The following is a 23,004-nucleotide window of genomic DNA, read 5'->3' as shown; positions in this document are numbered from 1 at the left end:
CATCGTCAGCCCCCGGGGACTCGATCAAAGAAAGGAAGCATAGACTGGTGCGAACCAGACGGGAGCAGGATATGTTTGGCAAAACGCATTGGCCGATGAGAACGGCAGAGAGACGGGGTCTGTCGATGATCCTCGACATCTGTGAGCGAGCCTCCTCTCTTCTGCAGGGATTGTGACTGGAAGGGCAAAAAGAAAAAAAAGAAAAGAAAAAAAGGAATGGTCAGAGTTTGGTGATCGACCGTTCGCCTGCCACAAGAAACGGCGTGAGATACTCTCGCTTGTTCATGCACGCACCTGTGGATAAATCTGGTCATCTCATCCTACCGCCCGTTTTTCCCCCAACAAAATTCTCGGGGAGAAGAAGAGAGATAGAGAAAGAGTCGCCTTGACCCATGGTGGCTGGACTATGACCCATGGCAAGCCTCACGCCTATCTGTACAAACCCGGGCTGCCACGTTCCCTTGCCGGGGAATCAGACCAGAGGGAGAAGGGGGAGTGAACCACAGAAATTCACGCAAAAATCGGGGTCTGCCATTCGATCCTCGCGGAGACACACACAGCAAGAGGGGGCCCCTTCGCGCTATCGGCCGGGCCATGCCACCCTAAAGCAAGTTCACTGTGGAAAGAGGTGTGGGCGTGGGCAACCCTTGTCTCTGGTGAACGCTTCGGTGAAAGTGCCAAGTGCCAACAGAGAGTGCTGAGAGAAGATGCCCAACTCTTTTTTTTTTCCACCCATCTCAAGAGGATGTGTGTATACAACCATGAATAATGTAGATCTATTCGGATCCTTCCCAAACGTGATCTTCTTCTCCACTCTCTCTCTCCCCCTGGGGCCGTTGTCACCAACCCAGGCAGAGCCACTATTGGGCAACCGGGTCTCTAGATGGGGCCACCGAAGGTATCCTACCACTGTCAGAATCCAGAATGGCACAGAGAGAAATCACCTGCAGGCGTACAGTAAAGCGACGCCGTCTGATTGACGAGGTTTCTCTCTCTCTCAGCGGATCTTGCCTCATCCGGGGGCCTTGGGCTCATTTTTGGCTTCTGCGGTTACCGAACGACCCCGGCTGCGAAGACTCGCGGCAACGGGCGTCGATCATCATATCATGATTCAGGTGTGTTCATGCGTTCTTGCGTTCTATGTAATTTTTTTTTTTTTTTTGGTCATTTATTGTACACTCGGGCGAAGGGGACTATTCGAACGTGCATCCCCGAATCCCTGCTGCAAGCCTCTAGTGAAAGCCCACGTGTTGGTGCTATGCGATGCTCCAGGGTTCCTCGCTTGTACTTTTAGAGTGTTTGCTTCAGCGTGAATGGGTATGTTGAGTATGCTCACATCCTCAGGGCCTTATCAGCTCGACCATTCTGCAATGCGGACGCAACGGGCAATTCCAAGCAGAACCAACCTGGAGATGACGGGGGAGAGAGACGATCATCTGGGAATAACATCATCACATCATCGAGATCCCGGAAATTTCACCTGGCGCAGTCAATTAGTCCCCGAAGTCGGGCTAGAACTCTGCTTACTGTACTGTCGCTCTCTGTCCGAGTAAGCCCGAATATAGCCCTGCCGTATTCACCAGACAAAACCTGACAAAAAGGGGGGAGGTAACGGCCTGAGCCAGGTGTTGTCGTCAACAGTACCCTGACCGGGAAAGGATCCGGGCACCCAGGAACTTGACAATCATGTCTCTTTTCTTCTCTGCCTATCATCACACGCGTGGCGTTAGCCCCCGCAGACACTTCCAGTCACCTGTTCTGGCTGCTGGCACATCGGTTCGGCGACGCCGGTTGGAGACCCTCTTTCTTTTTCGAATGGGCTCATCCCTTAATGAGACCCGGGGGGAGGTTCTTCCTGACCAGGCAAGTATCGTCAACGGGTTCGAGAGCTTAGAGTTCGTGCCAATCCATCACACTTGCATCTTCTCTGTAATACCTATCTCTGTGTTTGTGCATGTGTGTCTGTCTGTCTGTCTGTCTATCCTCGGAGACACAGCGAGAAAGTGGAGTACGAGAAGTGGAGAGTGCTATCACACCTCCGGCCGGGTATTAGCCATAATGTGGGAGAATCCTGGCGCTTCGATCCCGCTTTTCAGTGAGTGAGAAGGAGGTCCAGGGGGGAAAGGGGGGATTCCCAGGATGTGACGGCCACATCCGACCAGCCCTAATGCGTCCAGAAGAGAGTGACTGTGCCAGCTAACACTAGACAGACTGCTGTACCAGTACCGCTGGCTCACGAGACGAGAGAGGAAAAAAACGACGAGAGGCTCGACCCGCGTATACTGGCGCCAAGGAAGCATTTCCCCGTCACACGCCAGTGCTGGCCCCTGGTCCGATAATCATATAATTAACATATTAAAAAAAAAAAAAAAAAAAAGAGAAATTCGTATTCCCTCGTGGGACCACGTTGCTGATCTCATGGTGACAGCGAGCAGGAAAGTGTATATCTTGCTAGGTATATAGTATCTACAGAAGCAACAGAAGTACTATAAGAGTGGAGAGAGTACCTTTCTTCTCTCTTCATCTGCACAACAGGCAAAATAAGAAGAGAAAAATAAATCCAATTATCCCTAGTCGCCTAGTCGAAGCCGTTTATCCTGATCTAATCCAATAGTTTCGGCTGAACCATCCCGTGTCGTGACAAATCGTTGCCGGGTCCACCGGCTAAAGAGGGGAGATGCAAAGGCGATCTACTTCCAAGGTTGCTCTTGAGTGTAGGGTCTATGTGCGATGTTTGTAATCTCTTTTTTTTTTCTTCTAACCCCGAAAGTTTGAAAGTCCCCGATGGCTACCTATAGTGGTAGGGTAGTGAATAACATAATTACTCATACGAACGCATGATCATCTTCAGAAATGGCAATCTTGGAATAATTCTTGGTGATCCGCGGATCGGGGGAAAGAAGAAGAAGAAGAGGAAAACGGGAGGAAGCGCCCCAATTACCCACAAATGGACGGGCCAACTCACGAGAGTGTAGGTGGCTTCAGATCCACCCCGTTCTCGGTCAGACAGGATGAGCTGCAGGAGTGGAGCTGGGAGCTTGGACCAACCTGGGATATGTCATACAAATTGGTCTATATGATGAGATACATGAGCTACAGAGTACATAATCTACATACATTGGACAGTGTGGACAGTACGGACAGAACGGTGGAACTATACATATCTCCCTAACTAGGGCAAGGCCCACGATCTAGAGGAATCACAAAAATGCAATGATGGAATCACCACGGGGTATCCACCAAAAACGGGCTTCTCAGTGGATCCCTCTTCTCATCCCTTGAGATCTTTCTTCTCTTTCTCTCTCGAGGGGTGATGAACACCCCCACCCAAACACGTCTGGGGGTGGACCGGCCGGGGATCCACGGCGAGTTCGCGCCTCATCTGAACCGTGGTTACAACGGGGGGTGGGAATGACACCTACAAATGCGAATCCGTGGGATGAGAACTGAGGAGGGGGGGGGGGGGGGGGAGAACATGACTCGTGAATATTCTCTCGTATTGAGTCTTTTGCCTTGGGTACGCCCTCCTTTTTCTTGTGCTGTCATAGTAGATAGTAAGAAGAAGGAAGGAGGAAGAAAAGGGGGAGTGGGGAATAACGGTAATTTCGGAAGATCCAGGCAGATCGAGCGCGTCTAAAGGGGAGGCTGAGCCGCTTTGCTTTGCTCACTCCATGGCCCATGCTACATGCTACACTATGACACTATGACCTCTCCAATCCCCTTAGTCTAGTGCGACGCTCGGGCGTTAACGGGGTGAAGTTAGTTTATCGATAGTTTGGCGATGCTCATATCTTCGGATAACATTTCTTTGTGAAAAGAAAAAGAAGAAAGAAAGGGGAAAAAAAAAAAAAAAAAAAGGGGGGGGGGGGGGGGGTTGAATTAAACGGTCATTACTGTCAGTCTGATAATTGAGACTACCCAGTGGAAATAAGGAGGGGCCATGCGACGGGCCGTGCTGATATATGGCTTCGATGGGTAGGTACCTGCATGCATACTACCAAGTATACGTAGTTAGGGATAGGATATGCAAAAAGAATTAGTCCATAGATAAACCAAATAAAAGCAAAATAATATAAAATGCAGCCTTATGCAGTCTGTGTTTAACCACCAACATCCCAATTCCAATTCCAATTGTAAACACAGCCAGGGGCTGTCGATCGGATTGGATCGGTCGATTGGCATTCGGGCTGGGGATACAATACAGTTTGTTTTGTATTGCAACTTAGATGCTTAGATTGGAAAAACCCGGGTCTTAATGAATACTTGATATCGGTATTAATGGGCGGGAGATATAGGTCGGGATTTGTATGCGTGGCATCTATATCTGCCTAAATAGGAAGTGAGAAGAGAACCTACGAAATACTTTACTCCATGATAATAGATAATATCTGGCTGTAGAAAGTAAGATCCATGCTCTAGAAAACAACTGATTTGAACTGGATTTCCACAAAATGATACATCAATTATGGAGTATACTGAAGTCTATTCATATCCTGGCATGTAAACACCAACCACTAAGCTCTACAAACCAGGCAACTAATCACACAAGAACACAAGCTCACAAATGAAATTCTATTAGAAATACATGTCCCAGCCCACCGGTCTTGCAAAACACTCCCCGCCCCGGATGGCCATCTCGAAACGCCGCAGTAGTCCATCCATCTTGATGCAGAGAAAACAAGAAAAAGACACAGAAAAGAAAAACGCCGACCGATCATCAAAAGCTGCCTAGAGCTCACCAACTCTTCAGGCAAGCTGCAAAGAAAAAAAAAAAAAAAAAAAAAAAAAAAGGTGGCCGTAAGCAACAGGGACCTTGAGACCAACCCGGACAAAACACTCCTGGACGAGGCACAATTATACTTTCCTGCCACAGATCAGATCGTCTAATTTCTGATCGACAGTAAAAACGAATTCGCAGTCACAGACACCAACTCAATGTTGTCAATGTTGTACGTCTGGCTCGGCCGTTGAAGGTGGATCTCATTTCAGGGAGAATAACTCCGGATACCCATAATTCGCTCCCACCGCGTGCTCAGGGGTTCCACCATATTCGGTCGAAAGCCAAAATGAACGTCAAGGGAACAGATGAGGTAACCACAATGCCGCAGCTAAGGTTTTGTGCAGCCATTCGGCTTGCCGACTTAACTCTGTCGTGATATCCAGGTCGGCAACCCGAGTTGGGTCAAATCAATTGAGAAAAAAAATGAAGCAGAAGATAGTCGTAGAACGATCTTGACTTTTCATTGCAAAATTCACTGCCTGGGAACATTCCCGCGCTGGGGCGATGATGGGTCAGGCTGCTGTGATGTCGCCGCTGAAACCAGAGGAGGGATACGGTTGAGGGATGGCGACGACATCAGATTCGGCTGTCCATTTCCGGAATAGGCGTGGCTCTGCTGCAGCAACGATACATTCTCTCTTTGCCGTCGTTGTTCTTGTTCAGGGGTCATGCATTTCGTGGGAGCAGGAATCGGGGCATCCGGCGAGCTACGGCCCATGAGCTTCGGGCTAGGATCTAGTTTGCGAATAGGTGGCAGAACGGGGGCACCCGCTATAGCACTAGATGTCATGGGCCGAGGAGAATGCTTGATCGGACTAATCCCTGACATGCCCATGCCATGGGAGCTTTGCGGAGGCGAGGAGTGGTTGCCGTTGGGGGTTGCGGCAGCCGAGAAGGATGGGTAGTTACTAGATATCGCGGGAGTGGCCCCATGTCCAGACTGAGGGCGAGGAGTCGCATGGCTCTCAAAAGAGGGACGCGGTGTCGACCCATCGGCCGGAGCCGAAGGCGGGAATCCTGCCAGAGGGCCGACATCATGGTTGCCTTGTGTAGGAGACATGGACGGTCGGTTCTGGATCGGGGTTTGACCAGAATGGGAGGATGAAGGCCGCACGGAGCCAAAAGACCCGATTGGAGGTAGATGCGGTGTTGCTTGCATCGGCGGTAGAGCCGGTCGGCCAGGCCCAGGATTGGGGTGCTGTCCCATGGCGGGCTGCATCAGACCATTCATGCCCTTTGGAGGAGAGAAAGGTACGCGGGGAGGGCTCGAAGGCGGCAACGAGGTCTGGTTTGCGGGATGAGCGCGACGGTCGGGCGATGGAGGGTACGGGGGGCCATGACCAGGGGCAAGCGGAGGAAGGTCAGGCTGCGATCCGGGCAGCAATCCGCCTTGGACGCTGGAAAGAGCCGTATGAGTCTTCTTTACGGGTGACGGCGGGGCGTGGTCATCGTTTTCCATCTTTCGTTTCTTGCCTGCCGGGGGAACAGAAGACGGAGAGGCACTGAGCTGGAATCTGAGAGGCGGAAGCTTGGGGAGGTTGGCCTCTTCATCTTTTCGCTTGCAGTCGCGGCACACAAAATGAAAGTCCTCCTTCTCCGCATCTTCTTGCGAGATACCAAGACACTTGCTGTGCTGCCAGACGCTGCACTTCTCGCAAGCAACGCTATGGCTTCCATCATCCAGATTCTCGCCATGCACCCCACAACCAGAGCAATCGAAGATCCAGTCATCATCCTGAGTAAGTTCTGCCAAATTCTTCTGTGATTTCTCCAGCTCAGCTTTGAGGTTCCGCGCGGAGGCTCTGCTCTCGCCGCTTTCCAGTCTTTCTTGTTCCGCAGCGATCCTCTCAAGCTCTGCTTCGTGCAGGATCCGCTTCTGTTCGCGATCCTTGATGCGCTGTTCACGGGTCATCATGCGTGATTGTCGGTCGTCTTCAAGTTGTTGATGTTTTGCTTGTTCTCTGCGAGCCTCCGCGAGGTCGGACTCCCGCTTGCGAGCTGCCTCGAAAGCCTCACGATCGGCACGCTCTTTTTCTTCCTTGGCGGCGAGACGGCTCGACCGCTTCGCGCCGGCAATCAGCTGCATGTTGAGCAGCTCTTTCTCCCGCTTGAGCCGCTTGCGCTGCTGCGCTTCCTCCGCCTTCTCGAGCAGAGGCAAGACATGCTCCTCAATTTGATCGCGCAGTATCTTCTCATCTGCATCTTTAGATTTTCGGATGGTATCAAGGAATTCTTGGTAATCCGTAAGCGTAACCGCCAAACATTCCCACTTGAACGGTTCTTCAGAGGAAAATGCATTGGCTGTTCCATTGTTGGCCTCTTTTTCCTCGCCGGAGTCTTCTTCCGCCGCAACAGCCCCCGAGGTTCGCTTCGACGTGCGCGAGGCTCGCGACGATCTGCTCTTTGGTTTCTTCTTCGGACGCTGAGGGGCAGGAATGGGAGGGTCGGTGCGTCGGTAGAGGCGGTTGTCATCCAGGACGTAGTAAAGTCGGCCTTCGCGATCGTAGCCAAATTCCTCGACACGCTGGTAAACCGTCAATGGGCGCCACGGTACGTTTCTGTCCAAGAGAGAGCCAACTTACCCATTCTGTCTGATCGTTCTCCTTCTTCTCGGGCATCTTGTCGCGGATGCGATCAGCGTTCCAGAACGTCCACACACTCAATTGTTGAAGGACGCGCAGCTTCAGAAAGACATCGAAATCCAAGAACCTGCGGGGCTCTTCATCATAACCGAAGGGGTTTTGGACATGTGGGGCTTTGGCATTGTACTGACGGCGGGTGTACTCGTCGAAGTTGTCAAACCTGTCATTAGACGTTGGCGTCAGTCAAGATCACCATCATAGATGCGCACGCGAGGCTACATACGTGAGACCGCGATGCGATGAGATCCATTTGAGAAGACACAACCCAATCTCCAGTAACTTGTGCGAGGGTTCAGGCTTGAGGCATTCGTCCTCCAAGTCCTAATATCCAGTAGGGATGAAGAAAGTATCAGCCGGGTTCGAGCAAACAAAACATTAACCTGGGCTAGAGCTTCTAAATGTGACAACCATACCTCGATTTCAAACTCCTCGTCGATCTTCATCACTGGCCCGAAGATGGCAATGTATTGCATAAGGCTCGCAAACTCCCAGGAGCTCCTGATCCGCTGGAGTAAGCCGGGTTCCTCCGGGAGTGGCTGTTCGGGGACAGCGACCGCCTCGGAGCGAGTGCGCTTTCGCGATCCCATCGCGACGGGACGGGGGGACCTTCACGGGCCGATGTCAAGGGGGATTTCGGTGGCAGTTGGCTGAAAGGGAACTTGGTGTCGTGATCAATGGCACAATGGATGTGACACTCGGGGTCAAATGGGAAGAGATAAAAAACGAGAGAGCCAAAAAGAGAGCCGAGGGAGAATCGTGGACTTTTTTTTTCCCTGGTGAAGAGGCGATGGGAGATGAGCTCAGAGAAAGGCGCGTCGGGTCACGTGGAATTCGCGTTTGAATTGCCGCCTCCGCTGCTTCACCGTCGATCGACCCATTCTCTATGAATCGCCATGGAGGCATCCATTGGATTCGTTCACTGAATCAATTGCCCCCAGAACCAGGGTGCTACTATGAAAACTAAAGGACTCGATTTTATACCATACCGTATACATTCCTTTGCGCAGCACTATCCACAGTAAAAGCCATTGGCGATGCCAGAGAGAGAAAAGAAGAAACGACGCCTGGATCTTGGTATCTCGCTCAAAGTTCTATCTCACACAGAGCAATAGGGGATCGTCAAGGGCAAATGCACATCAAACAACAGCGCCGACCAGAAAACCCACGCCACCCAACTTGCCAGCACCGCGAAAAGAGACAGCAAGAGAGAAAAAGTATCAGAGAAAAAGCAAAGCAGAAAACCAGACATATTTTCCCACGAGCAAGATGCAATAGAATAGCAAGGAAAAGAAGAAGAATAAGAAAAAGACATGAGAAAGGATGTTGCCCTCCCATGCCCACAAGAAGGTCACCGGAGTCCCGAACTTGCCCCGATGTAGATGTTGGAAACAAGCCAGACAGAAGAAAAAACAAATGGCGGATCTCCCATCGATGACAGCTTACCTCATGCGTTGGATCCATCAAGTGTCCACCCCCAATTGTTGCGCCTTGTGTCCAATAATCGCCAGAAGCCCCATGCATGTCGTAAAATGATCAGATATCCCGGGAGGAAAGAAACAGATGCGTTTTTCGTATGTTACATGGCCGCCGGGGCCCCGTCCGAGACGTTGTCGGACAAGTTGATGAGCAACTGTGCGAGGCAGCGTTTCGTAGCGGCATCGTCGCGGAGGACGGAGGAGAAAGTGGCGTCGCGAAGGGGTTCGGGAAGGCACTGTCGCAGAGCCTCTCGGGCCCGGCTGTTGTCACTGAGACTGAATTGGTTGTTAGTATACGGTCATCCGAAACAAGCCGGACTGTCGCGAAACCTACCGAAGGAAGCAGCGCACAACGTGCTTGAGGAGACGGACGGTCTGTTGCTCCACCAACTGGGTAACCATGTTGCTGAGAACAGTACCCACAGCATAGAACCTTTCGTAGGTCGCACAGATGTACGCCAGACCAATGTCATCGAGGAGAATCTTCTGGACAATGAAAATGGCGACAGTCTTGCTCAATTCGGACCCAGTCTCCATGATGCGGAGGCAGAGTGGGATTATTTCGGTGGTGAGGAGGAAGTTGATCACATCCGACGAATCGTTCTTCACCAGCGCTCCGATGACACCCAGCGATGTAAGACGAAGGTATTCAAAGGGTCGAGACTTGGAGGTTGTGTTGAGGAAAGGATAGAGAAACAGAGGGATGTGAGCTATAGCAGATAGTGGTCAGTCGAGAAATCCGGTTATCAAGTTGCGCGCAGCGGATGACTTACCGTTCAGGAAAAGGGTACGGGTCTCATTGTGGGATGCGACACACTGCAAGAGCGCCAGCGCATTACAGACCCGATTCGATGCAGCAGCAGTCAGCTGGGACGGGTTCAAGAGCGGGTAGACCGAGATAATTTCTTGAAGAAGGGCCGTCATGACACCTGCCAGAAGCCGACCGTTAGTGAACCATCGATCCAGAGGATCCCACGCACACCCGAATGACTCTTACCGAAGGAGTGCCAGATCACCAGAGCCAGTTCCGGGACTTGTTCGCGCTTCTTGCTGAGTTCCATGAGGGCTGCCTCCCGACGAGCCGGGTCCAGCAGCTCTGCGACCCAGATGAAAACCTTGCGATTCTCCTCGCTGATTCCCCCATCCATGACCGAGACGTTCGACAGACCCTCACCACCCATGGCGCCGGCACCGGCACCCTGCGCAGGATTCCCAGCACCATTGCCAGTCATAGCCAGGCGACCGTAGTGTTGTTGCTGAGCGGCAGCGGCAGCTGCCTGAGCCTGAGCATGCTGCTGGGCGACCAGGGAGGCGTGCTGCGACTGGTGAGGGTGTGGCTGGGCCTGGTGGTGCTGCTGTTGCTGTTGGTGCAGCCACGAGGGGTCAGCCTGGGGGTATTGATGCTGATGAGAGAAGACGTGTTGGCCCTGCGCTTGAAGCATGGCGATGGGGGGTCGGGTCGGGGACTCGTAATGCTCCGAAGGGTCGGGATCTCAGGTGCCAGCGACCGACACCGCAAGGCAGGGGCTTTTTTCAGTAATAGAGTAAAATAGGCGGTCAGTGTCAGGCGATACAACTCGTGACCACGGTCATTGATGAAGCAGAAACAAAGGGGATGGATATGAGTGTTGCCTGGGCGGAGAGAGAGAGAGAGAAGAGAAGTTCGGGCTCGGAAGGCGGGGAGACTTCACTTTGTGTGCCCCGTCACACTCTGCCAGCCATGGCCATCTTCACCAATGTCTTCTGAGAGAGTGTGATATTCAATTATAGCAGATATATGTTTTATTTCATTTTCTTATTTTGTCTGTATCCTCTACTGCAGATCCTTTTCAGCGTGGACTCGGGACATGGGGATCTCCGCATCGAGTCTGCAGATTGCCCAGCACATTCTGGCCAACGGAGCACATTGTGTCTGCAAGACCAGCCCCGATCTCTCGTTCGCTGCGGCTCATTGCTTCCTGCAGCCAGATCTAAATGGCGGCATGGATGTAAAGAACATCTCCAAGAGCGCATGAACAATCCCTCCTTGAAATGATCATAAATCCATTTTTTCATATCTCATATTTACATCGCCTGTCCTCGATCATGTCGGAAAGGCGAAGAAGAAAAATCTCCCAAGAATCCCAAATAATCCCCAAACCCAAACCAGGTTCATATCGACATCGAAAAAGAAAGCCATATCGTCACAGCCCAAAAGCAGGGCAACATCGGGTGAGTCATAATGATACATGAATCGCATTAAGTCGGCGCCATCGGATGCATAGTTGGTTTGCTCAATTTGCAAAGAACCTCAGCGGAACTCGTCAATCATCAGCGTCGGGATCGTGTGCGTGATCGTCGAGACTGTCGTGTGTCTCGCGTTCGTCTGTCTGAACTTTCGCTGCCTGGGGAGAAGTCAGCCAAATTCTCTCCGTGGGTGTGCTTCCTGCTGGGGGTAGACATACTCTGAGTATAGTAGTCGGAGTAATAGTATGAGCTCGGGTAAGTGTAAGAGGTCTTGTCATCGTCGTGGTCTTGCTCTCGGTCGTGGCGTCTCTTCAACCCCAAGCATAGCGCAAGCGCACCCAGGATGATCCCGACGGTGGCCAAGCCACTCCACTTGGATTTCTTTTCACTAACATCGCTCTCTGTCGGGGGTGCCGCTGGCCGAGTGCCGAACCACGTCCGGCGGCCTGGTGCTGGTCGACTGCCATGCGAATGGTGGGAGTAGCGCTCCTCGACATAGGTAGTGTCCTTTCTGCGGCGTTTGCCGAAGCCCAAGGCAGCCAAGATGCGGTCCAAGGAACCCTTGAAGCACATGCAGAGACACAGTAGTAGCAACAGAAAGACACCGGCAATGGTACCCACGACGATACCTGCAATGGCACCGCCGCTCAGGCCTCCACCACCGTCCGAGGCCTTGGCTCCGACCAAGTCGGCTCCGTCTGTCCCGACAGGTGCAATGAATCCCCGGGTCGTGGTGGGAGCTGCGGTCTCCGTCGCGGTGGACATGCCACTGCTCGTCCCCCGCACTGGAGGTGTCGCCGAAGCATCAGCCGAAGAGCTTTCCTGAACACACTTGCCATTTTCGCAAGTTGATGAAGCATCGCAGCAATCGTTTCCACACGTCGATTCGCCGATCTCGAGTTTGCAGCTGCCGGTCTGTGTCGGGGCCGCGGTCTGGGCATGTCTGCTACTCCAGACAGAGGTGATCGTCGACTTGTCGGTCTCAGTAACCACGTACGTGGTGGTAAAGTACTGCCAATCACCTTGGCCGCCAGAACCGCCAGAACACACTGCTTGATTCGCGCTGTTGGTGCTGCAGGTCTCGTCCTCACGACAGCAAAGCCAGCCACCAGAGCCGCAAGGTTTGGCGCAGCGCTTTTCGACATCGGTTTCTTCCAGGGCGACGGGACTTGCGACAGCCACTTGTGAGTGGTTCAGTAGGAGAGTCAGCGCCGAGAGCAGCGAGATCACGGAAAAGGACCGCATTGCGGGCGAGGAGCGAGGCAGGGCTCGCAAGGATCGTTGGCGATGTTCAGTGTGACTTTTTTGAAAAGATTGATTTCTTGGTGATTGGCGATTGTACTGGTTGCGATCGGGATCGGCGCTGACACTCGAATCGCACGGGACGGTGTATGCTCCGGTCTGATCTACAGAAGTAAATCACGAAGTTCGGAAAACCGACAGTTGGAATGCGAATGTCAAAAAGGCAATGGAATGTAGAGAGAGAGAGAGAGAGAAACAGAGAAAAAGAAGAAAAGAAAAGAAGAAGAGAAGGTGCACGAGTCTCCCAGCCTCCAGTCCAGTACCCAACCACCCGATTTCCAATCGCCTAAATTTGGCGGATTTTGGCGGGGGCTGGGTTTCAGATGTTGCCCGTGGATACTCAGATGGTACGGAGTTAACATACGCATGAATTGTATATTCAATTAAGGGGAATACTACTAAAATATAAAATAATACGGAGTAATTGATCAGGATTTGATTCACTGGTATGCTGTCAGGGCGACCCCGCGAGACGATCCCTTCCGTTCTCATCAACTATACAACTACACTCCAGCCATAAAGAACCATAAAGAACCATGATAACCATGGGTGTTCTGATATTTCTACTTGATCTTTCTTTGTCCATAAGCAAAGTAAGATTCCGGGGTTGCCCCGGTCGAGTTGCAAATTTCGTTCAATTCTCATAAAGGTACTCTACTCCACATGGCCATAGATCCCAATGTGACAACAAAAAAAAATATACAAAAGCATCACATAAAATCATATAAACATTCCAGCCACAGCCACAGCCAGACCCAGAACAAGGTCCTGAAGACTCGATGATCGCCCTGGCGTGGCAGCGTTTCCATTGGCATCGTGGGCATCCGCGGTCTGCGTTTCGACCGTGCCACAGTATCCCAGTTGGAGACCATGGCACGCGTCGACACTCAAACTAGAGCATATGGAGGTCGCCTGAGTTGAGGCCGTTATAGCTTCGACTGTCGTCCCCGCACCACCTGGTCCGCCGACCGTAACCCCGTAGCGACCCATCAATACGCCGGTGCATTGTTGGTATTCAGACTGGCATTGCGAGAAGTAGGAGGAGCAAGTCGCCGGGTTGGCGAACGAGGTCGGCACATAGACAAACGGGTATGCTCCGGACATGGTCGAGCCGGTGGTATCTGAGCCCGCGCCCGGCGCCGTCGTGGTGGCCGTGGCCGTCTGGGGAAACATGAAGCTGCTACCAGTTGCGCCGGTCGCGCCGGTCGCAGTGGTCGCAGAGGTTAGACTGCCCGTGCATTTGGCACCAGTCGGACAGCAGGCGATGTTGTCGGCGGCATCGCGCGAACAGTTTGTGCCCTGCTTGCAGCAGGCGTCCCCGTTGCCCAGGTTCGAGCACCCATGATATCCGCCGGGGCAGTTGTCGGATCGTTTCAGGATATTGAGGATCTCAAGGGCGCGTTTGTTGGTCTCGACGGTTTCCGGGGGAGAGAATGGGATTGTTTCGGTTGACACCACCGCCGAGGAGAGGAATGCGGCCGAGATCCAGAACCCCCACGAAGCCCGCATTCTTGTGGGCGGGGCGGCTGTCAGAATGTTGGATTGCAATGCCGTGTCGCTTTCTTGTCTTCGCAGGTTCAATTCTTCAGTGTTCACAATATCCCATGCTTCTCTCGGTGAGTTGGGTACGGTATCGAGGGTTGGACTCGGGTGTCAACAAACTACTCAAACGAGTAAGATGAGCGTCAGCAAAAGCGCGCGATCAAACAAATCAGACAGTTCTCACTTCGAGGATTGAATCATACGTCTCACTGAGATCTCAATGTGGATATCCAACGATTTTTTCTTTGGGTGTAAAGCAGATCGGAGTGAGCGAAAGGAATGATGTAGTCGGGCCCATTCTCCACCCGCCCTGCCACAGCAACGAGTCGCAGCCCAACTCCCGTTCTCATCACACACGCATGGCCCCGGAGCCCACATTGACAATAGTGCCCAGCTGACCGAAATGAAACACCGCATCATTTCTGGGACACAGAGATTTCAATTCGAGGGTTTTATTACCCTGTGCCCAACCTTGGACTCCAGAGTCTAACGACACCGAAAATCCAGCCCTTGCCGATTTGCTTTGCCAAACATTTTACACTCGTTCATCTCGAAGTGGACCATTGCTTCAATGCCTGAATCAGCACAGACCAAGATCCCAGTCGTGGACTTCTCCCGCTGGACTTCCCAGGCTGCGTGTAGCGCAAGATCTCATCGCGGCGTGCAGGGAGGTGGGGTTGTGCACATCACAAACCACTCCCTGTCAGAGACTTTTTTGGACGAGGCGTTCGACTGGTCTGCCCGCTTCTTCGAGTTGTCCAAAAATGAAAAACCCCAGGGGCCTCATCCAGAGGGATGGGTGGTTCACAGAGGCTATTCTTGGCCCGGACTGGAGAAACTCTCGCAGGAGACCAGCGATACCAACAACCAGGAACGGGCCAGGCAGCTGAGAGAAGTCCCAGATGTCAAGGTGAGACAAGCCTGGCAACGCCAATCCCGCAACTTCCCACGCATGTTACTAGAGTCAAGGACATCAACCGATGGCATCCTCGCAGTCATAGTGCGTTGACTAGTAATAGGAAAGTCATGACATGGCAGCGATGAGAACCCCAGCCAGCCGAATCAATGCAACCCAGAGCACACACTGCCTGGATTCCGGGCCTTTATGACGCAATTCTACTGGGAGTGTTTCCGCGTGGCAGGCGAGATCTTGCAAGCACTCGCTCTGGGTCTGGAGCTGGAAGATGAGGAATATCTACTGAAGAGGCACTCAGGCCATAACAACCAACTGCGTCTGTTACACTACCCGCCCATCCCAGCGACAGACTTGGAGACGGGGTGAGCAGTCCGATGCCCGGCCCATACCGATTGGAGCTCGATCACCCTGCTTTTCCAGGATGACTGCGGTGGACTGGAAGTAGAAGAGGTGTCTTGTCCGGGCATATTCGTCCCTGCCACGCCAATCAAAAACGCCATCGTGATGAATATTTATTGTAGCGGTGGAGCAACGGTCGGTTTCTTCGCCTTGCATTTGTGTAAGCCCTAATCAATACAGGATAGACCACCTGAGGTCGACCAGTCATCAAGTCACCTTGCTGCCGCTTTCCAGATCGGTTCGAAAGTGCCCAGCGGATGACGCGCCGGCGGTTTTCGATCCCGTACTTCCTGTCTCCCGATCCTGAGTCTGTCCTCGAGTGCAACCCGTCTGGCACTGACGAGCCTCCACAGTCCTAGCCAAGTACACACACGGAGTACAGCCGTATGTGTGCATCGGTGCAGTACTGAGTTAGTTCTTGAGCTTCTTTAGTTCCAGGTGGTGTCTGAAGTATACCACCCGGGCAACTTGTGTAGGACAATCGCAATTTACCCTCCAAATTACCCCATTCTCAACCCCAACTATCCAACTATCTGGTCCTCATCCTTACCAATGCAAGTCAATGAAATTTCTTGTCATTCCCACCGTTCATACTCCCTTCTCGCCAAGGACAATCTCGAGAATGCAATCGTCGATCAGCTCCACCTCTGACTAAGGCAAATCTTGGCACGCATCACGAAATGGATCAAGGACCAAGGTGCGGTCGCGATGTGGGCAACGATCCCGACCGCGTAGCGACAATGTACGGCGAACTTGGCAACAAGCTGGTAAGTAGATCTGACCGAGTCTTGACCACGTAAACCCCACCTTACTTCAACTAACCCAACCAACAGGTCCAACACGCCAAACGAACCCAATCCCTCGTCCACCTGCCACCCTACCAAACCGAGCTCGCGCGCGCCGTCACCCGCGAAGTCCGCGACCTCGACCGCGATGTAGCACGGCTCCTCGACCCCTTCGAGGGCGCATTCAACCCATCCGCCGACCCGGCCGTGGCATGCGCCCTGCTAGTGGACCATCTGTGCATGCGCCGCAACAAACGCTGTCTACTGGCGTATCACCGCGTACGCACCGAGAAGCTGGAGGAGCTGTGCTGGAAGGGCGTGGACGTGCTGGAGCAGCAGCAGCCCAGCGACGCATCCGAGGACAACAGCCGCGGCCAGGCTATGCAGGGTGGTGGTAGTATGGGATCGGCGGCGGCGCTCGGTGGGCATAGCTCGCTGAGTCCCGAGGAGGAGGAGTATTTTCGGCAGTATGGCGATATGCTGGCGACGTATAAGGGGCAGTGGACGGATATCGATTTGACGGGGACGTTGGAGCCGCCGAAGGAATTGTTTATTGATGTTCGCGTGTTGAAGGATGCGGGGGAGATTCAGACGGAATATGGGTATGTTTGGCTTTCTTTCCCTCCCTCCCTTTTCTTCTTCTTCTCTCTATGCTTTATTGCCGCGCTAACTCTGTTACAGCGTGATCAATTTGACCAAGAACAGCCAGCTCTATGTCCGCCAAGGCGATGTCGAGCGGTTGATTGCTCAGGGTTTCCTCGAGCGATTAAGCTGACTGCCGAACTATGTCTGCTGAGTGCGGTTTGACGAATTCTTCATGTACTTTTTGAGATACCCCGCCATCAGGAGTCTTCCCTGGTGGTCCCATTTATCTACTTTGCATTTGATACGACTTCTACTACTCTTCGTTAATGAGTCTAGCATATGTCTAATCATTCGATCTATTGATGGAGATATGTCTGGTACATTTCACTACGGTGACCTTAGCCAAGGATCTGATAGCAACTCATCTGCCGAGGCTCGATCTTCCGGTCGCCACTGAAGCATTTTGCGCATGAAGCAAAAGGAAAAGCTCTTGCTGTGCGCCTTGCAGATTTCCCTCTAGTTTCTCTAAATATAAAGAGGGGATATCAGTGACACCTCTTCAGTTGCCTTTTTTTCACTCATCAGCAACACAAATGTAGCAAGGTAAATTAGAATGGACTCAGGAACTCTACTATCGTCATCAAAGAATTCGCTCGCATACTCGCTTTTTTGCAGAATTTCCTTTGGCGGTAGCCCAAGAAGCGCTATCATCTCAGCAAGGTGATGACTGTCTGAATCGTTCTTATTCGCATCTCGGGCATAGAATAGATGACCCTGTTCGAAAAGGTCCCAGGTCTAGAGAAGTGATCATAGTCAGAACCAAACGTCAATCCGATACATACTGTACATACCAGGACTCCCAGATTCCAGATATCAATTTTCTGGTCCCAGGGCATCCGCAATAGCACCTCCGGGGCCCGATAGATCAATGGTTGCACATCTTCCCAGTGTGTACCTACACTCGACTTAAAGCGGGCCTCGCCAAAGTCAGATAGGATAGGGCGGCCATGATCTTAGGAATCCCCAGCTTTCGAGAAGAATAGATCACCCGTTCCCCAACGACTTGCTGTGGACTTGGGTTGGATTTCTCGGCTTCTTCAAAATCGACGAGGATTGACTCATCCTCAACGCCGAGCATGATGTTCTTTTCTTGTATATCTATCATAGGTTAGTATATAAGGCTGACTATTACTAGGAGTAGCATACCAGTGTGAATAACGTGAGCTTCCGTATGTAGGAAATCAAGGGCAAGAAGAATATGGATCAGAGCCGGCTTCAGCAAAGAATCAGGGAAAACCTTCGCTTTAGTCCGATTCCGAAGCTCTAATAAACTCACGGCCAAAGGAGGATGAACAAGGCACTGATGGGAGTGAGAGCCATCGGCAGAAGGGATTTGAAAGCCATCCAGCACTGTACGGATGAGAATGACACCTATGTGGCTTGATTTGACACCCTTGAGGTGATTATAGATCTGTGCTTCTCTTTTGCCATGAGCTGAATCTCGCTCATCTATTTTCAATGTGACATAGATATGCTGCCTAAGACTAGTTAGCTCTTTATACTTTTTATACTCCTTATGGCACGAACACACTTACTGGAGATCTCTGCCTAGCCACACGGTGGAATACCCCCCATATCCCAACTTTCCAATCACTTGGTACCTCGAACGAAAGACATCGCCAATTTTCACCGGGAAAAAGTGATCTTGCGAGTATCATGGCAGCCTTTCCTCCTCCAGTTTTACGGTTGAGTTGAGAAGGACACTGGGTTGAGAGAAATACCGCGCTGGCGAAGCGGGATGTCGAAACAAGGGTTGCGTCAAGAGTCGATGTGTTGGACGGAGCATCGTCACTGGACTGGGTCCTGACAGGGTGAAGACAAAGTAAATACAAGGGAGAAGGTGATCTTGACAGCAGGCGGTCATGCAGTTACGTGGGTGACTGAGTGCAGGGGTAGGAAGACTATAAGAAAGGAGAGATTCCTATTATATTAATCTAATGTCTTAGCTATTTGAACTATTCAAATGAGGTTTCTGGTACATACGACCATCGGGTATGGAGAACAGGGCTTCCTGTCCGCTTGCCGTACTTAAGCCACCTATTGTTTAAGGCCAATTCTCAAAGTACCCTCTACACCACTTCTCAGGGAGCACTAAGGGGAGCTAGGGAGAGCAGAACTGCTGAGGGGAAAGGGCACAGAAGAGAGAATCAAATTGTCTGTAGAGAAGAAGAGAAGCGAAGCTATCTGCTACCTACAGGTCCGCCGCGGGTGGTCAGGGAGGCGGTGGAGAAAGGGCTGGCAGAACCCCAGTCCCAACACCACTGCCGTCCTAAAACAGCGATGCAATGGGCCCTAGGGTGGGTGTGGGTGATATAGGTGAGAAGTTCGAGGAACGGGATGGTGAAGGTGAGCACGGGTAGACATAGACAGACCCCGTCCCGTGGGTCAAAGGTCTTGCAAGACCTATGACCTAAACCCACGATCCATATATGGGTCGGGTCAACAAAATCCTGACCCGCCTATAGGTTGACCCGCGGGTTAACGGGTTAACCTACTCTTAATCTAGTTTAGTATAATAATTAGTTCTATTTTAGCCCTTTAATATAAGTAAAAGAAAAGAATATATTTTTATTACTATTAAGACTAAATCTTATTTTACTAGCTAGATACAAGACTATTAATTTATTATATTATATCTTCGTAGCTCCATATATTATCGATAATATAAACGACTAGATCTCTATGAAGTATCGTAATTATTCTACTATAAGGTAGGTTAAGTAATAAGGTCTAACTTCCGGGTATTGATAGGGGCACCTCAAGATTTTCGCTATTGACACCTCATTTTCTGACATAAGCAAAATCGCTGATATAATCAATTTTCATCACTATAGCAACTATATACTGCATATCTACTCAATATTCTGCTTCATCTCTTTTTCTCTTCTACTACTACCCTGCTAGTTCTTCGCTTTCTGCATACCCTATCTGCTTCGTCTGCTCTATCATGCATACCATGCAAACCAACCCCGCTATGCCTACCCCCAGCACCCCTACTGCCGCTACTCCCCCCGATATCTCTGCTGCCACCACTGGCAATTCGACTGTCGATTTGCCTACTAGACCCCTCGCCAATTCGCCTACTGATTCGCCTGCCGATTCGCATGCTGATTCGCCTGCCGCTGCCACTACCGATCTGCTGCCCCTACCACAACGAACCTTCCCTAATCGGGATGAATTGGTCGATTTTATGCGCCAATGGGGTATAGCGCAGGGGTATGCTATTACTATCAAGCGGTCCAATGCTGATAGGCAAGTCTATCTCCACTGCGATAGATCTGGGGTATATTCGGACCGAATACAAGCGCCTGCAGGCGCCAAAAGGCGCAAAACGAGTACTCGGCGGCAAAATTATCTATTTTTGGTATATGGGAGTCGCCAGAGGAGTTCTGATTGGCTACTTCAGGTAAAGAACCCCGCGTATAATCATTCTGCTGATCAAGATATGATAGCGCACCCAATCGCACGTCAATTTACCCCAGCGCAGAAAACCTTAATTCAACGACTCTCTGCTATTAGACCGAAGCATATCATTGGTGCGCTATATAGCGAGTCCCCTCGTTAACGAATCATACCACGCGATATCTATAATATACGAGCAGAAATTCGACGAAAAGAGATAGGAGAACGTAGTATTCTTGAATATCTACAGATACTACTCGATTCAGAAGGTTATAAATATTCATTCAAGCAAGATAATATGGGGCATATCGAATTTTTTCTTTTCTCTCATCCTCAGTCAATTCAATTGGCCAATTCATATAATAAGGTATTTATCTCATCTATTTTTATATGATTTTATTGGCTAATATTTTAAGGTTTTTATTATGGATTACACATATAAGACTAATCGGTTTGGTATGCCTCTATTTTATATAGTAGGTATGACGCCATCAAACCATACATTCACTACAGCTCTATGTTTTATGCCTGATGAGGTTGAAATAAGCTATATTTGGGTGCTTCAGACCTTTTTTGATTGGCTAAATCTCTTATCTGAATCTGATTTTCGTCCGATTTTGGTAACTGATCGCGAATTAGCTTTGATGAATGCGATATATAGTATCTAGGGGTATCATACCCCACATTTACTATGTATTTGGCATATCAACAAAGCAGTTTTAGCGAGGGCAAAACGAGATATCAGCTAATCAGACGAAAATACTCCCCAATTCGATGAATTTATGCGTGTATGGTGTCAATTGGTCCAATCATCTACCGAAGATGAATACAAGGTTAATCTTGATAACCTTAATCGGACCTATGGGAGATCTCATCCACCAATTATACGCTATCTCGCAGACACATGGCTACCCTATAAAGAGAGATTTGTCTATGCTTGGACCAAAAACCTTACCCATTTTGGTAATAATGCATCATCACGTGTCGAGGGGGCGCATTCGGTCCTAAAACGGCATATGAATACTTCTACTAATGATTTACTCACTGTATGGAAGTCTATTCATAAGGCTATCACCAGCCAATATAATCTGATTGAATATCAGATTAAAGCAGATCAGATAATATATCTGATACTAGCATCTGATTGGCTATATACCTTTCTCAATAAGCGAGTATCTCGATATTCGCTGAGGCAGATTGATATGCAGCGAATCTATGCTAGTAGGGCTACCTTAGAGGCCCCTCTTGGTATATGCACCAATTATTGGACGAGTACTATGGGGTTACTATGCAAGCATCGAATTGCTGATTTGCTCGCAAAAAAAGAAGCAATCCCATTGGCTGATATTCATCCATTCTGGCGAATTAGGGTTGAAGATTCATCTGATATCGCCTGGCAGCCACTGCTAAATCCCCGAATTCAGCCTGCTGCTTTCCCAAAAAGGCAATCTACGCAGATATCAGATGGGAGCGAGGGGGCTAAACCAATCAAAAAAAGGAAGGCGCCCCCAAAGTGTTCGAATTGCGGCGAAATTAGGCATACATATCGAAGTTGCCCTATTGCCAAATAGGGTAATCTGTTTTTGGTGGTTAGGATAAGAGGATCATGTGATTAGAGATGTGGTTGAAAATTATCATGTGATTAGAAAATAGATCAAAAAAAGATTACATAAGTCAAAATGAGTATTACATAATATAATGAGGTGTCAATAGCGAAAATCTTGAGGTGCCCCTATCAATACCCTGATCCACCCCTTCCGTTAGTTGGGAATAACCTCATGCCTCACTATCTTTGTAGACCCTTTACATTTTTCTTAAAAATTATTAAGTACTTTATTAGTAGGAGTAATAGCTATTTTTGGTGAACGACTATAAATTCTAGCGCGAAATCGATAATAGGGAACGTCGAATTCGCGCACCAGCGACGCGATTTTTGGTTTTTAATCGCGTTTTGGTATACTAAGTATAGAATAAAGAAGATGAATAAAGAGAAAAATTTGCGATTCAGTGAAAATTTGCGTTTCGGTGAATATTTGCGTTTCGGTATGGAGGACCAATAGCTGAAAGCTGTGGGTCCGACTTAAGGGGACGGCTACATGCTACATGCTTCTATCAGGGACCTCGGAACAAACGCAATTCCGGACATAAGTAAGCTGAATTGTCTGAGATGGATCAAGCGAGATCAAAGCTCATTTAAGGCAATCCTAGCAAGTGCAATTGTGCCCCTAAAAATCATGGATGGGAACATCAAGAGCGAGTAGATTAATGTAAAATGACTAAGATTAGCTGAGTCTTCAGTTGTAATTTTAGACGGCTAAAATTCCAGAATCTAAAAATATCCTAGTGGCATCTGAATTACCTTGATTGGAATAGCGTGATATACATCCTTAAGTGTAGCGATATCCCGTTCAAGCATTAAGGAATGACGTGGTCAGATATTTCTCAATTAATCATACTAGATTTTGTCTACATAATTTACTATAGTATTAATACACTCGGTACGTTCGGTGCCTCACGATCAAATGGTAATATCACTATAAACAGCAGAATCTGGATAGAAGCAAAAAGTACTTTATTTTTTTTTATCGAGGGGTGACTGTAGGACGGGATCCAGGACACTACCGATCAACTCCCCAGCAAATCAGCGTGTATGATCCACACTTCTCAGGTTGATTGGCAGCGAACCAACTAAATCCTTTGATATATTTTTGAGGCAGAATACATCCATCCTCTACTCAATTAAAGTTGGCCCCCACAAAGGCTAAATCGCCCGGCCCCTAGCTTTCGACGCCAAATGGCCTCCCATCCCATTTATTATTCTCATGATTGGAATATAAAAACCCCCCCAACTCCCTGCTTCCCCGAATGAGAGAAAGACTTGAGAACTATA

General features: G+C 50.0%; 8 protein-coding genes across 8 annotated transcripts; 2 read left to right on the top strand and 6 right to left on the bottom strand.

Annotated features, from left to right (window-relative positions):
- Window positions 1-5,252: 5,252 nt before the first annotated feature.
- Window positions 5,253-8,009, bottom strand: NUU61_007921 (putative PHD finger domain protein; the record flags this gene model as incomplete). The annotated part of the gene is made up of 4 exons (XM_056658446.1): window positions 5,253-7,304; window positions 7,363-7,582; window positions 7,646-7,743; window positions 7,836-8,009. 4 exons carry the CDS (start codon window positions 8,007-8,009, stop codon window positions 5,253-5,255), a joined length of 2,544 nt encoding a protein of 847 aa, XP_056508739.1.
- A 989-nt stretch (window positions 8,010-8,998) lies between these two features.
- Window positions 8,999-10,339, bottom strand: NUU61_007920 (Rcd1-like cell differentiation family protein; the record flags this gene model as incomplete). Its single annotated transcript, XM_056658445.1, has 4 exons — window positions 8,999-9,173; window positions 9,232-9,607; window positions 9,671-9,826; window positions 9,895-10,339. The coding sequence occupies 4 exons, from the start codon at window positions 10,337-10,339 to the stop codon at window positions 8,999-9,001; spliced, it is 1,152 nt and encodes a 383-aa protein (XP_056508738.1).
- Window positions 10,340-11,200: 861 nt separating this feature from the next.
- NUU61_007919 (uncharacterized protein) lies at window positions 11,201-12,368 on the bottom strand (the record flags this gene model as incomplete). The annotated part of the gene is made up of 2 exons (XM_056658444.1): window positions 11,201-11,277; window positions 11,342-12,368. 2 exons carry the CDS (start codon window positions 12,366-12,368, stop codon window positions 11,201-11,203), a joined length of 1,104 nt encoding a protein of 367 aa, XP_056508737.1.
- A 777-nt stretch (window positions 12,369-13,145) lies between these two features.
- NUU61_007918 (uncharacterized protein) lies at window positions 13,146-13,934 on the bottom strand (the record flags this gene model as incomplete). The annotated part of the gene is made up of 1 exon (XM_056658443.1): window positions 13,146-13,934. One exon carries the CDS (start codon window positions 13,932-13,934, stop codon window positions 13,146-13,148), a length of 789 nt encoding a protein of 262 aa, XP_056508736.1.
- Window positions 13,935-14,538: 604 nt separating this feature from the next.
- On the top strand, window positions 14,539-15,249 carry NUU61_007917 (thymine dioxygenase; the record flags this gene model as incomplete). Its single annotated transcript, XM_056658442.1, has 2 exons — window positions 14,539-14,930; window positions 15,006-15,249. The coding sequence occupies 2 exons, from the start codon at window positions 14,539-14,541 to the stop codon at window positions 15,247-15,249; spliced, it is 636 nt and encodes a 211-aa protein (XP_056508735.1).
- Window positions 15,250-15,962: 713 nt separating this feature from the next.
- On the top strand, window positions 15,963-16,842 carry NUU61_007916 (DNA replication protein PSF1; the record flags this gene model as incomplete). The annotated part of the gene is made up of 3 exons (XM_056658441.1): window positions 15,963-16,049; window positions 16,116-16,669; window positions 16,749-16,842. 3 exons carry the CDS (start codon window positions 15,963-15,965, stop codon window positions 16,840-16,842), a joined length of 735 nt encoding a protein of 244 aa, XP_056508734.1.
- Window positions 16,843-17,039: 197 nt separating this feature from the next.
- Window positions 17,040-17,790, bottom strand: NUU61_007915 (serine/threonine protein kinase; the record flags this gene model as incomplete). Its single annotated transcript, XM_056658440.1, is given in 4 exon segments — window positions 17,040-17,168; window positions 17,208-17,447; window positions 17,504-17,607; window positions 17,619-17,790. 4 exon segments carry the CDS (start codon window positions 17,788-17,790, stop codon window positions 17,040-17,042), a joined length of 645 nt encoding a protein of 214 aa, XP_056508733.1.
- Window positions 17,791-17,820: 30 nt separating this feature from the next.
- Window positions 17,821-18,508, bottom strand: NUU61_007914 (kinase-like domain-containing protein; the record flags this gene model as incomplete). The annotated part of the gene is made up of 2 exons (XM_056658439.1): window positions 17,821-18,186; window positions 18,248-18,508. Coding segments are annotated over 2 exons (627 nt in total), but the record flags the coding sequence as incomplete, so codon positions are not given.
- Between the last annotated feature and the right edge of the window lie 4,496 nt (window positions 18,509-23,004).

Source organism: Penicillium alfredii, assembly GCF_028826965.1.
Source record: "Penicillium alfredii strain IBT 34128 chromosome Unknown utg000010l_segment0_segment0, whole genome shotgun sequence".
In the NCBI taxonomy this organism is placed as follows: domain Eukaryota; kingdom Fungi; phylum Ascomycota; class Eurotiomycetes; order Eurotiales; family Aspergillaceae; genus Penicillium; species Penicillium alfredii.
The sequence above is the reverse complement of the archived record's forward strand: the minus strand, read 5'-3'. Positions and strand labels throughout refer to the sequence as shown.